Raw genomic sequence first — 13990 nt, forward strand, 5'->3', positions numbered from 1 at the left:
TCACCCTCCCTAAAAGTCTGCGAATTTCACGAGGAACCCGCCAACTGTGCCTCCCAGTAATGTATGCGGAAGCCTGACAAAGGAACATTAACATTTATATTTGCGAAGACGTGGCCGATCGAGACGAGTCTTCGATACTCCTACGACTTCCGTTTAGGAATTGCTAATGATAAGCCTCGGGGAAGGGATGAAAACGTTTATTTTATGGCTGTAACGCAACACCGGCCGCCCTTATTATTATTGACTCGCGAAAAAATATTTTTCCAGGGAGAAAATAACGAACGCGGCGCGCACGGCGAGGCCAGTAATCAAATTCCGCTCGCTCTGACGATCCTCCAATGACCAATGGAAAAAAATTGATCGAAATCGAATTAGCTACGTTCGGCAGGGTGGTGAGAGAGATAAAATTTCAAGGAAATTTTCTCTTTTTTATTTTTTATTTTTTTGACGCGAGAAAGATGGGAGAACATCGTGCATCGTGCATCGTGCATGCTGCGATTAACCTTTAAAATATATATATATATATATAGGAGACGGTTGAATTCGCACGTGCGTGCAAATGCATCGGAACGAGTGGACGAGTGGAAAGAGAATAGAGAAAAAGAAATAGTAGTAGGGGCACGGCGGTGAAAATAAGCGGGTGGTTCGAGCGGGGAGAGAGAGGTGGGAGGGGAGGGCGAGGGAGGGGAGGTGCGTTTATAAGCCACGGGCTTTTTTGTAGTGTAAATGAATAGGTCCGACCCTCGTTCGTCATGGGGAGAGTAGAGTGTCCGAAACTTTTGCAATTTTACGCGGCGGCTGCCCGGTGCATTCATTTTCCTGAAAAATTTAAAACTCCCTCTCTCCTCCTCTCTGTGCTCCTGTGTGCACGTGTGCGCGGGAATCTCTGCTTTTTTTCTTCTTTTCCAATTACGGACGAACGAACGAACGAACGAACGAATGGACGAACGAGAAAGATCTCGAGTGTGCGACGAAAGCTCGATGACGCTCACGCTCCACGTTTTGTCTCCCTCTGTAAAAACCAGTTCATATCAGCCGAAATAATCCGAATGAAAGTGCATAATATAGCAGGGAAGACACGGAGGATGTTCTCTTATCACGAACGAGATGCAGAATAGTCTTAGCATTCGATGCATTTCTCTCTTTCTCTCTCTCTCTCTCTCTCTCTCTCTCTCTCTCTCTCTCTCTCTCTCAAAATAAGACATTAATTATTTTGATAGATAATTGCACGTTTTAGAAATTTTCTACAAGAGATTATAAATGGCAAATAAATAAATAGACTCGAGAAATTTAAGGATTTTCGAGAGGATCGTTTCTTGATACGATAATAAATAAAATACACAAATAAAAATTTTGTTGTACTTTCTTCATTTTTTTGTTCATTTAAATCTCTTATCTCAAAAATATTCAAAATACTTGCGTTATATATCAGAATATATATATATATATTGTTCTACAAAATCTTTATCTTAGAAATATATTATAAAATTAAGAATGTAATATCTATACTTTTTATTATGTTATATTACCGATTTAGATACATTTAGAAAATTTAGAAAGAGAAATAATAAAAGTGCGTTCAATTGATATTCCGTACTTTGTCTATATTTACGCGTCAAAAATAAATATAGACAAGGGAAGAAAATAATGAAAAAAAGGATAGAAATAGAATAAAACTATTGAAATTAACGCCATCTTCAGAGTGCAACAAATGAAACATAGAAAGAAAGACAAAATATAATGGAAGAAAGATAGGAGTTAAAATAGGAATTGATCATCAGCGCCATTAGCTATCAAAAGATATATTTTATTTATTTTCAAAAGATAATCGAAAGATGACGTTGAGTCTAAATTCTTATTCTGTTTTTCTGTTTTATCTTGCTGTTAAAAAGATATCTTTGATATTCAAGAGATGGTACTGAAAGTTAATTCTTGTATCTTCTATCTTATATTTCTATCCTTACTTTTTGTGTTTCATTTTTCTGAAAGTGGCGCTAATTTCAATATTTTTATCTTATCTACATTCTTTTTATATTATTTGTTTTCATTATTCCTTATTTTTATTCCTGTTTTTATGTATCGTTCATTATATATATTTTATACATTTCTATTTTTATATATATATATATACTTATGTATGATTGATAATTCAAAATAAAAGACGCAATTATACTGTTATATCTTATCTGTGTTCGTCATTGATAAATTAAAAATTTAATTAGGAATATCGCAAATAAAGAAAAAAATGCTTTATTTATATAGAGAGAATATAAAGAAAGAAACAAAGGAAAACAAATATTTTTGGAGCGATCACATATTTATCTTTTGCATTTCAAAATTACATTAATTACTTTCGATTTCAATTAAATACCCTTATTTTTTATCATAACAATTTTCTTTTTGTTTTGATTGGAAAATAAAGGAATAACGTGTCTCTTTGCTAGAATCTTTATTAGAAATTTTAACTTGCTAAAATAACAAAGATAATTAATTTTATAATCGAATACAATAAATGAAAACATATATAATGTGAAAACAATTTAACAATTTATCATTTGCGATCATTCGAACTTAAACATTTGATAAATGTTTTCCTATTAATTGTTCTTATTAATTACATAATAATTTGTTGAAAAACATTTTGTTATTCAAAATAATTAGGGGAGTTTCAGGTAACAAATGTAGGGAATAATAATTATAAAGAATCTTATATTTATTAAATAAAAGTAACACATAATATTATGAAGCTTAAAGAATTAAAGATTAGCAAGTTTTTATAATTTTCTAATATATATTATTCCTAATTTATAATAAATAAAATCCCCCAATTATATTGATCTTTATTGTTATAATATAATTAAATCGAAACGTCACTCATATCCCTGATATAATTAGGCACTTATTTTATTAATTGACTGGCATGATAGTAATGCATTATTGCAATGGAAGTCAAGTATTAGAAAATGTAATTCATTTTAATTCTACACAATATATATAAAGGAAGAAAATGAATTCTTAAGAAAAAGAATCACGTACAAAGCAGGAAATTAGCGATTATATAAAAATTCGTATTTACAAAAATCTAATTATATAAATTTTAGGCGCATGATTAATAATGAATATCTATCATAAACTATAAGAAGCACTTTACATAATTATTTAAAAATTATTCGCTTAATGTCTTCATACGCATCTAAGAAAACGCTTAATAAATTTTTTCTTAACAAATATAATTTTATCAACAACTAAAACGTTTATCATTTGCATATAATAAATATTTTCTCTTGTACTATTACGCTAATTTATAAGGCACTACGATCATTTGTTTTTTGTTTAATTATCATATAAATAATGTATTAATTATTTTTTCAATTATGTTTAAATACATAATTCTTCTACTATTAATAATTGCGCAGAATAAGGAGGAAGGAAATCATTCAATATATTGCAAAATACGAAAGCACAAGACAACATTTTTTATGGACATATTTCTTCAATAATCAATTTTACTGTGGCAGTAACGTCAAATTTGTGTAAACATAGAAATTACGTTGAATTCTTCAATTTTTAAATCTTTAAATCTTTTAGATAAATAACAATCGTATTTTTATCATTTCCCTAAACTTGGCAAGATTAATATTCTAGATTAATAAGTAAAATTAATGATTTTCAAATATACAAATTTTGCATATAATCATAACATATTTAATTATTTGACATAGCAATACTAATTTCTGTACAATATAGTAGTATATAATATAATTCCAACAGATTGTAAAATCTGCTGTAATTCATTTTAAAATAGTTTCATTTTAAAATAAATCAATATATGCAAAATTTGTTATATGTACATCTTAGTTTTGTAATTAATAAATACATTATATTTAGGAACTACGCGATAAACTAATATCGATGTATATTTAAAACTTTCCGTGTAAACTTACCTCACGAATAAAATTTTAACAAATTTCACGGGTATTACATTCAACACTATAATCATTTTAACAAGAAGATTTCTATTCTAACGAATAGACGAATCTCAAATAAACCAATTCCAATGTAATACACAATTTAACTACTGCTCTTTTTTATTCATATAATCTTATTAATTATTGCTTTGTCGATATTTTAATATAGCTTGCCATATCCTTAATTCAATTCCTCCTCTGAAAAAATAAAAAATTTGTCAATATTAACTACAATATAAAAAAAATCTTATATTTACCTGAAATTAAGTCTGCGAATATCATCACGCGTAACATGATTTAAAATATCTTCTAATGTATATTGCTCGTATAGGAACTAGAAAAAGTAATAACATTATTATAATTTTTTATTCGATAGAAAACAAAATATCGATATAAATTTTTATATTTTTACCCTTTCAATTGTCATTTCATCTATTTGAAGATTTTTTAACCATTCAATAAGAGCCTGGTCAGCGCATGAAGTATTAGAAGGTGTATCATTAATAGTTAAAGAAATTAGCTGTTGTGATGTATTTCCAGATAGTGATGAATTATAACTATATACATAACAAGATATAATAACTGTAAAAGATTTATTATATATTCAAAATTACGAAAATAATTAAGCTTACCCTGATTCTTGTTTCATAATACGCCTATTTATACTTTCACAAAGACGTGTTAAAGTATTAACTTGAACTTTTTGTTCTTCAAGAACTTGTTGCAACAAAGCTTGATATGATTTTTGACTTTCAATCAATTCTTGTAATAATCTTAAATTGTCCATTTTTAAAGCTCCCATTTGATCTCGATATTCTTTCCAGTATTTATTATCTAAAGAATCGCCAGTTTTTTGTGATTTTACAGAATTTACGGTTGACACGCCAGATATAGATCCTTCTTCTGGTCCTTGACCAGCAGATTGCACACGTTCTTGACCAAGCAAGTTAGCACCAAGTTCTATAAATAATGTATTAAAAACTTTAATTTATTTCAAAATAATTTTCATAATTATGTCAAAATACACATTTAGAAAAAAAATTATTTGTTTAACATCTTCACAACATATTTCAAGAAACATATATATATATATATATATATATATATATATCTGATAAATTATCAAAAAATATATGAACAAAATATTTCAAAAAATATTATATCTTGTTACACAAGAAATTATTATAATATTACCAGGAGAAAATACATTGATAGCAGCTTGTACAGCATTTCTGACTAAATTATCCAATGCAAACATCCAATGAGGCTTTATACTATGCATTCGTAAAACTTCATTCACTGCTGTTTGAAATAAATAAATAGCTAGATTCAGATGAGTAATAGCAGTAGAATCAAAATCCAATTCTTCTTTTAATGTTCTAATGGCTGTCACAATTACTTCTTGATTTTGTTCCGCAATATAATCTCTCAAGGCACGCATTAATAAAATTAAATGATTCTGAAAAGATATAAAAACTTTGTTATTTGAATATATATTTTATATTAATAGAAATACAAAAATAATTACCATTTGCAGAACAGTTTGACTTGTTGATAGTTCTACTTGAATATCTCTCATCCATACTTCACAAATTTTTGCCTCATCTTGAGTAAGAACTCTGGTTAATGTCATTCTTCTTTGACTATCTTTTTTCAATAGATAAAAACCTTCTTGTTCTTCACCAGTTTTTTGACCAGGTTGTCCTAATATAGAATATAACATAGAAGCATTTAATTTAAATGATACTACATAAATTTAAATGATACTAATTTAAATGAAACATATTGTAAATTATTACCTCCTAATTCAACTTCTGGTGACAATAAACCACCAGAAGAACTTCTTCTCGTCATTGAAGCTCCAGCTGTGTCAGTTTCACTTGTCTCTATAGATGGTGTATTTCCTATCATACTGAAAATAAAATAAATTGATATTACTTTCAAATGCAATTTATATTTTTTTATACTTTAAAGTTTATTTTAACATTATTATATCTATTTAACTTAATTTATAATATTTCAAAACAGCTAAAGAAATTAAAACTTAAATCTTCCTTATAATTAAAATTATTAAATATAAAAAAATTTAATAATTATTTCATAACAATCTATATAATATATATTTTATTTTTTACAATTAATTGAATATTTCAAATAGAATAATTTGATCAAAAGGGACAATATGCAAGTGTCACAAGGGCAAGAATATTTCCTGATATATACTTTGATTAAAAATAAACCTGAATACATATAACAATTATTAAAATTAAAAAAGTATATTTTGATTATTATTTTAAGAAGGATTTCAAAAGCTTAAGTTTCAAATACATATGAATAGTCATATTTTTAATCAATTATTATTATATTTGTTTGATATATTAAGTCTTATCATTATTCTATCAATATATTAGGATAATATTGGTACAAAGAAAATAATATAAAAATTTTAATCTTTCTTCTTACTAAATTGAAAAATATCTTACATATTATTATTATTATTATTACAAACAGGAAGCTCCATTGCCCACAACACATAAATGTTTACAAACAACATATATATTAATAATATGTATCAGCTAACTATTATTAATCATGATTAATTTCTTAGTTATATTAAGATAAATTTTATTATGTTTCTTATCGACAATTATTATATAATATTATATTTTTTATGAAGAGCCATGTAACCATCTATAACATTAGTACCATACCTGTTAAAAGAAAGGGTTGCAGTGGGCATTCTAATAGGAGACAGAAGGTGTGCTGGACTGCGCTCCCTCAATGGGCTTGACTTTGTCAGTCCTCCACTATGTGTAATACTTTGATTATATTTCATAATAGAATTGAAAGGAATATAACAACAAATAAAAAAATAAAAAATCAAAGATTTTAAAATTCAAACCACATTTAAGTACATTGATAAATACGAGTACAATGTATTCAGATTTATTACAAAAAAAAATTATTTACTATATAACTGCTATGCATTTTTTTTTAGAATATATTTACATAAAAACAAGAATGTAAAATCAGCAATAAGACAACAAATATAAGACTATTCATATATAAAACTTGAACAAAACGATTTGTATGTATTTATATTTTATTATAATAAATAATATATTAATATTACCTATCATCAGATTGTGAAGTTTGAATAGGAGAAGCAGAAACGATATGATTATTATTCGTTTTGTCAGATTTCCCTAAACGTTCAATTCTGTCAGCAGGTACTGAAATACTTCTACTAAAATCAGGTGGTGCTGCTAAACGACTAGTTTTCTTCTTCCTATGTATATAAAAAATCATTAAATATTTCGATTATTTATATAAAAATTGTATACATACTCGTTTAAAAATGGATCTTCTAATAATTCAGCTGCAGTTGCTCTTATGTCAGGATTAGGTTCAAAACAACGTAATATAAAATTTTTTGCTCTTTCGGATAATTCAGATGGAATTTCAGGATGTATTTTGTAATATCCAACCTATTAATTTTAAAATAACGCAATTTTAAATCTATTTAAAAATTCTATTTATTTTAATTTTAACATTTTACCTTAAACACTGCTGCTTGAGGAGAACCTAATTCAATAAATGGTGGTTTACCAGTTGCCATTTCAACTATTGTACAACCCAGAGACCAAATGTCAGCCTATTATAAATAATGAATAAATAATGAATAATAAATAAATAAGTGAAAAATAATATATATTATATAATAATATAACTTACTGGGGCACCATATCCACGTTGTCCTTTATCGATAACTTCCGGTGCCATATATTGTAATGTTCCAGTAAATGTTTCCGTACTTGGACATAAACCGGCTAACCGTTTCGACATGCCAAAGTCTGAAATTTTCACTACCCCGCTATATGTATTTACTAAAACATTATCACCTAAAAATAATTGAAATGAAAATGATGATCTTTATAAACAACATTTTACATATTACATTTTACCTTTAATATCTCTATGAACGATTTTTTGATCATGAAGATATTTCAAACCTTCCAAGATTTGTTTAGTATAATAAGCAATTGTAGATTCATTTTCTTTTAAAGGTCCCCATTTTGATCTCAACAAAGCTGATAAACTACCTAAAAACAAAATTAAAAAGAAACAATAGATAATATGCAATTTTCTCTTATTTTGTTTATTTACCTCCAGGGACTTGTTCCATGAAAATTTTGAAATATCCTTCTTCGCTTACTGAACCCAGATATTGTACAATATTTCTATGCCTTAACTGACTATGTAATTTAATTTCCTCATGTAAGGGTTGCACATCTCCTAAATTCCGTTCACGTATTTCTTTTACAGCAATTCTCACTTGCGTATTTAAATCTCGAGCCGCATAGACGATTCCATATGTACCTTTACCTAGCATTATTCGTTTATTTTGGTCATCCAATTCATATTCAAACTAGAAAAAAATAAATAGTAATAATAATAGTAATAAATTAAGTAATTAGTATAACTTAAAATTATATAAAAATTATATACAAACCTTCATCCTATCATCAGTCATGTATGCATCTAAATCTGTAACCATGCCCTCTTGATCTCTGGTCATTTCCAAAATTAAATCATAGAATCTTTGTCTGCATTGAACAGACGGAAAATACATTTGGAAATCGTCAGAATTTTGATGAACATACAGAAAAAGGCAGCGTTCATCTCTTTTGTATAAGCTTACGCTGCGTATCATGTTTGCGGTAAATAACCAATCGTGAACTTGTTTGCAATTATTCTTCATATTATCCAAGCACAAATTCCAAATTTGCACCGATTTTTCTTCTGCTCCGAGGTTAACGTTTACATAGCTCGGCATCAAGATCTTCGTTGGCTCCAACACTAAGAGCTAAAATAAAAAGATTAGTGACTAATTCCTTTTTCTAATGGAAAGGATCATAATAGCATCTTGATTCATTAAAGTCAGTCTAAGAACCTGCACAAAGAGCAGTTTTATATTGTTCTTACTTTGACCCAAAATGTACAGAAGTAAGCTGGATTGGTAACACAATATTATAAGCCATAGTCTCCCGAATTGGAAACTGGATCCTTTGTAGAACGATTCCATTTATCAACTTACTGGAAACCGTATACTATCTCCAACTTCCGCTTTTGTAGCTTCGGCAAAGTAGTCCGTCCAAAAACTAAATATTTGCTCCTCTGGTGAAACCTCAGCTTCTTCATTCTTTTTACGAAATCTATCTATCAGCGATATGTTCCCTATTGTAGATTTCAGGTACCTATTTAAGAAATAATTTATTATAACTATATATTTAATATTTTATATTTTTTATTTCAACATAATATTTCAATGATTATTAATATATACCAATTTGGTGGCTTCAATTTAAACATGCATTCGGCAGCTTGAATAGCTTTTGAATAATCCTCGGCAAGTACACTAATCTCAAAAAACGTTGCTACATCCCAATAATCTTTCAAACTTGATAAACTACCTTTCTTGCCAATTAGATTATTTAATATCATGCCTATATGTTGTAATTCCTCACTTTTAGAAAATTCATTTCCTGCTATAACGAGTAATGTAGCAAGATTAATTCCCGCATATTCATTTGGTTGAACCTGAATATATAAGTTGAAAAAGTTAAAAAAAATTTTAATTCATTACTTTATTGTACTACAAAAAGTAAAAAAAATAAAATACCTCAAAACCTTTTCTATACCAATGAATCGCATTTTTTAAACTTTCTTTATCAGTATGTCTACTTTCTACAAATTTATCTTTATATATTCTTCCACATAAACATAACATATCAGGGACATGATTTTCTTTCTTCTCCAAAGCTTTTTCAATAACCTTCAATGCTCTTTCTCTATCACCTTCTTTATTTCGTCGATTTAATGCAAATGCATATAGATTCCGAATAGCCGGAGTATTGATATAATTTTTATGAGTAGGTATTGTTCTTAGATCATCAACTAATTGTACCATTGCATCATAATCCTATACATCCATAAATTTAATTAATGAAGAAATATTTTTTAACAATAATCATTAATATATTACCTGTATCTCACGGAAGGAAATCAAAACGTTTAGAACAACTTCTCCAGATAAAACATTTGGATCATCTAAACGTTTACGCATATTGTTCAATGCTTTCGAAAGTTCTTCTCCTGAATATGTTTCGCGCGCTTTTCGTAAATCAGCTAAGAATTTTTCTTTCATGTGCGCTCTATAAAAAATTTAATAAGTTTCTATAAAAAATAATTCTTTTACAGAAACTTATTTAATTATCATTAAACAATATTGTTATGATAAATTCAAGTTCATTATATCTTCTAATAAGATTTTCAAACTATAATTATATATATAATTATATATATATTATATATATAATTACATATATATAATATATATTGAACAATAAATTTAATTCAATTCTATATACAAAAGGTAAGAAAATATATACTTTTTTACTATTATTACTATTTCTTATCTATAGTAAGATTATATCATAACAAAACCATGAAAATTCAAAACATACTTAGATTGTACTTCTACATCTTGAAATAATTTTTTAAGCTTCAACGTAAGATGTTGTTTTGGATCTATTACTTCTTCTCCAGTAATTCTAGTAGTAGCTGGATTTGTTGCCACACATGAACCACATTCCACCACACGGTATGAAACAAATGTGTAGTTACCACAAGATAACTACATATATTATAAAGTTAATTTTCAATTATTAAAAGTTAATTTTTAAATATAATAAATATTAATATATTATAGAATAATATAAATATACCTTAATTCTGATTGTTGTTTCTGTGTCTATATCATTATGTAATAAAATATTTTCTTTCATACCAAAACTTTCTCTAACACCAAGATGATAAAACAAAGCAGATTGTTGCAACTGAATACTTAAGTCTACAACAGCTACATCTGCATTATAGAATGTGTCAAGTACATTTGTTTCTCCAAAATCCAATTTTTCAAACTAAAAAGATAACAATCAAATACATTTACGTTTAATTATGTTTTAATAACAAAAAATATTTATTACCTGAATATGATGTATATTAGCATTAACTAAATTGCATGCTTGTCTAACTTCTTCTAAGGCTCTTCTTCTCTGAGCCAAATGTTCTGGTTGTTGTAGATCCAAAACACAAGCTACATCCATTCTAGGTCTCCCAGGAATGGTTGTATGTCCAGAAATATCACTATGTGTTCCAACACTGTCAGTACTAGAGATACCTTCTGCGATTGTTGGTTGTGCAGCTATTATAAAATATTATAAATGATTAACAATTTCAAATCTTTTTTTGACAAATTAGGTAGAGAATAACAAGAATAACAAGAAATTACCAGTCATATCTATTGTATCGCCACAAATGGATGGCATGTTGCACAATTACTAGGTAGAAATAATATTTTTAATTTCTATTTAATAAAAGTTTGGAAGCTTCAGCGAACAAAAGAATTATAAATTCACCTGTTTGAAAATAAAATATGTAACATAATAATCAATGAATCAAAAATCATGAATTTTTGTTATTAATATTAAATATATTTTAACTATTAATTTTATTAACATAAAAATTTAACTTAATAACTTTTAAAAACATTACAAATTAGACAAGAATGAAAATTTTAAGATAATCGTATAGTTAATACAATTTCCAAATAAAATTTCAAATAATTATCATAAAAAAAGATTAATAATTATCATAAAAAGATCTCTGACTTTGGATTACAACGAAACAATAAAATGTAAAAGAATCATAGACAAGAATTCGGCTAATGACATTGGCTCGCATAAAACTAATGCATAATAGATCATCATTGTTCTACGAATACTAGCAGAGAATTCTTGTTATGGAATTGTTTTTTAATTAAATCTGAATATGTGAAATACCTTTTGCACTGCACATTATAGATACAATTGTCCATTTCTTCTAGAACATAAATCCGGAGTCGAGGTCGTACAGTATAATTCACATAAAGAATTTTCTTGTTAGTTCACAGATGGCAGAAAGATCAGTTGCTCTGCCGATATAAAAATAGAAACTCTTAAGATAGAACGCATTATAATAAGAAAGAAATGATAATTGCGATTAACACTATAGAACTAAAAGTCACGACTACGCAAATCATTTAATTACATTTAAATACAATTTTTATTCTATGCGATAAGCAAGCAATTAAAAGTATTAATTATCGCAAAAAATAATTTATTTTATCGAATAAATCGAATATATATATAAATATATTAGAAAGAGAATTTAATTAATTTGTATGTCGACTAAGATATTTCTTTCAACATGATTGTTAACGCAGTATTAAATGAATTAACCTTCAGATGTATACTTCGATAGTAATGCATGGTCATCATTTACAGACTTTATACTCCGTAGAATTAAAATATCTGGCATAAGATAGTCCGAATGCTATTACTGCAAAACACTTTTGTCGATCGACTAGAATCGACCCTTTGATCGGAGAACATACCATAGAAAGAGGTTAAGCAATATAAAAAAAGATAATGACTTTATAGGTTATCCGGATTCGATTGCATTAAATGTTAAAGTATAAAGACACTGTGGAAACGTACCAATGAACTCCATACGAGTAGGATATCAGGAACAGAAAGAGCAATCATATGAATAAATTGTTGGAAGCTACGATTTTTCTTTACTCATGTGCTTATGAATAAAATAAGAAACGTCTATTTCATTTCTTTATTTATCAGAGTAAATGCTATTAGATTTAATATTTATATTTAAAAACTACATTTATTTTATAATTCATAAATTTTTTCTTAAAAATTAGAATTTTTCTTTCATATAGATTGTAAATATATATATAAATATATATAATTGCTGTGAAAAAATTAATTATAATAATTTGTTTTTATAATAAAATTTATAAATACATTTGATTTAATTTTATTACTTATTGTTAGAAATCTAAAGAAAGTTTACGATAAACAAAATAAAATCATTATTTAACTTAAAAAATAAATATTTATTACATTATTATAGTTTATTGTAATATGTATCAACTTACTTGAATGACAGAAAATCAATGAAAGAAAAAATAAAGAGAAAATCATGAAGTTAAATATAATCCTATTGTTAAATAATCCATTAAATATAAATTATGTAATCCAAAATCAAAAATAACTACAATCGTGGCAAAAAGAGTCTGAAAAATGAACATGATTCGTATATACGCGGTTTACGAATGCGTGAAGAATAGTGGGGTGCAGTGATGCGCGGAGCGGCCACTCCGCAGCGCTCCCCTTTCATTAGGAACACAGAATAAATAAGAAAGCATAGCTATCATGTATTATCTTGCTGATGAAGAATTATACTCTTACTTTTCGTACAATCCGTGTATTACATAGTATTTTGTGATTAAGAGCGTAGATTGTAAAGAAATCTTATATAATAGTAGATAGAATTAATATTATACTTCTTTATCAATCATACTATTGTGTTACAGGGGGACCCCAAGAACTGGCCTGCCCCACGATAGACCGAACAAAACACGTCATTTCTCGGGATTGAGATTTTTTCGCTCTATTTAATCAACCTTCTTTAATATATGTTAATTCTTGGAAACAAAAATATAATAGAAATAATAAATATTTTTATATAATATTATCTCATAATTAATTTATAATATAAATTTGTAATTTAATTATAGGAAAATAAAATTTAATAATTATTAACAAGCGTATTGATGTAATTATAAGTAATATACGCAATAATTGTGAAATAGAAATGTATAATTATTTAGTAATATTTAAAAAAAAACATTAATTTTAAATATTTCTAAATAAACATCAAAATTATATGAAAATATAAATTTTTTATCAGAAAATTTTCTTCAATGACCGACGAAGCTTTAATGAATGAAATAACGAAGATAGATCATATTCTAACTTGAGATACTTGCCTGATCATTGGGGAGTCTCACGGTGTAGAAACTGTTTGAGGAATGCGTGTAATGCGTGTACGTACACGTCACG

General features: G+C 27.1%; 1 protein-coding gene and 1 long non-coding RNA gene across 4 annotated transcripts; one reads left to right on the top strand and one right to left on the bottom strand.

The window, feature by feature from the left end:
• Window positions 1-2434: 2434 nt before the first annotated feature.
• On the bottom strand, window positions 2435-12043 carry LOC107996343 (mitogen-activated protein kinase kinase kinase 15). Of its 3 annotated transcripts, none has more exons than XM_017054344.3 (24): window positions 11873-12043; window positions 11323-11371; window positions 11018-11235; window positions 10757-10951; window positions 10496-10665; window positions 10015-10183; window positions 9652-9951; window positions 9316-9569; window positions 9067-9226; window positions 8482-8835; window positions 8136-8397; window positions 7934-8071; window positions 7704-7870; window positions 7528-7623; window positions 7317-7456; window positions 7102-7257; window positions 6680-6775; window positions 5768-5880; window positions 5497-5672; window positions 5163-5427; window positions 4601-4928; window positions 4381-4525; window positions 4226-4302; window positions 2435-4166 (listed from the first exon to the last, which is right to left on the bottom strand). In XM_017054344.3, the coding sequence occupies exons 2-24, from the start codon at window positions 11357-11359 to the stop codon at window positions 4106-4108; spliced, it is 4077 nt and encodes a 1358-aa protein (XP_016909833.1). In that variant the 5' UTR covers window positions 11360-11371; window positions 11873-12043; the 3' UTR covers window positions 2435-4105. The 3 variants fall into 3 exon arrangements, with proteins under 3 accessions (XP_016909833.1, XP_016909832.1, XP_016909834.1); XM_017054343.3 differs by having other exon boundaries at window positions 11323-11449; XM_017054345.3 differs by lacking the exon at window positions 6680-6775 and having other exon boundaries at window positions 11323-11449.
• Window positions 12044-12211: 168 nt separating this feature from the next.
• On the top strand, window positions 12212-13842 carry LOC133667406 (uncharacterized). The gene is made up of 2 exons (XR_009832880.1): window positions 12212-13388; window positions 13462-13842. It is a non-coding gene; the product is annotated as an uncharacterized LOC133667406 (long non-coding RNA).
• Window positions 13843-13990: the final 148 nt, after the last annotated feature.

The sequence above is a fragment of the Apis cerana genome, linkage group LG15 (assembly GCF_029169275.1).
Source record: "Apis cerana isolate GH-2021 linkage group LG15, AcerK_1.0, whole genome shotgun sequence".
Taxonomy (NCBI): domain Eukaryota; kingdom Metazoa; phylum Arthropoda; class Insecta; order Hymenoptera; family Apidae; genus Apis; species Apis cerana.

What these genes read in the sequence shown, in the direction of transcription:
- LOC107996343 (XM_017054344.3), bottom strand. Translation starts at nt 11,359, where the DNA reads ATGCCATCCATTTGTGGCGATACAATAGATATGACTG. An exon ending in CTAATATACATCATATTCAG is followed by an intron (nt 10,952 to 11,017) that starts GTAATAAATATT and finishes TTATCTTTTTAG; the next exon opens with TTTGAAAAATTGGATTTTGG. An exon ending in GCAACCCTTTCTTTTAACAG is followed by an intron (nt 5,881 to 6,679) that starts GTATGGTACTAA and finishes TTTTATTTTCAG; the next exon opens with TATGATAGGAAATACACCAT.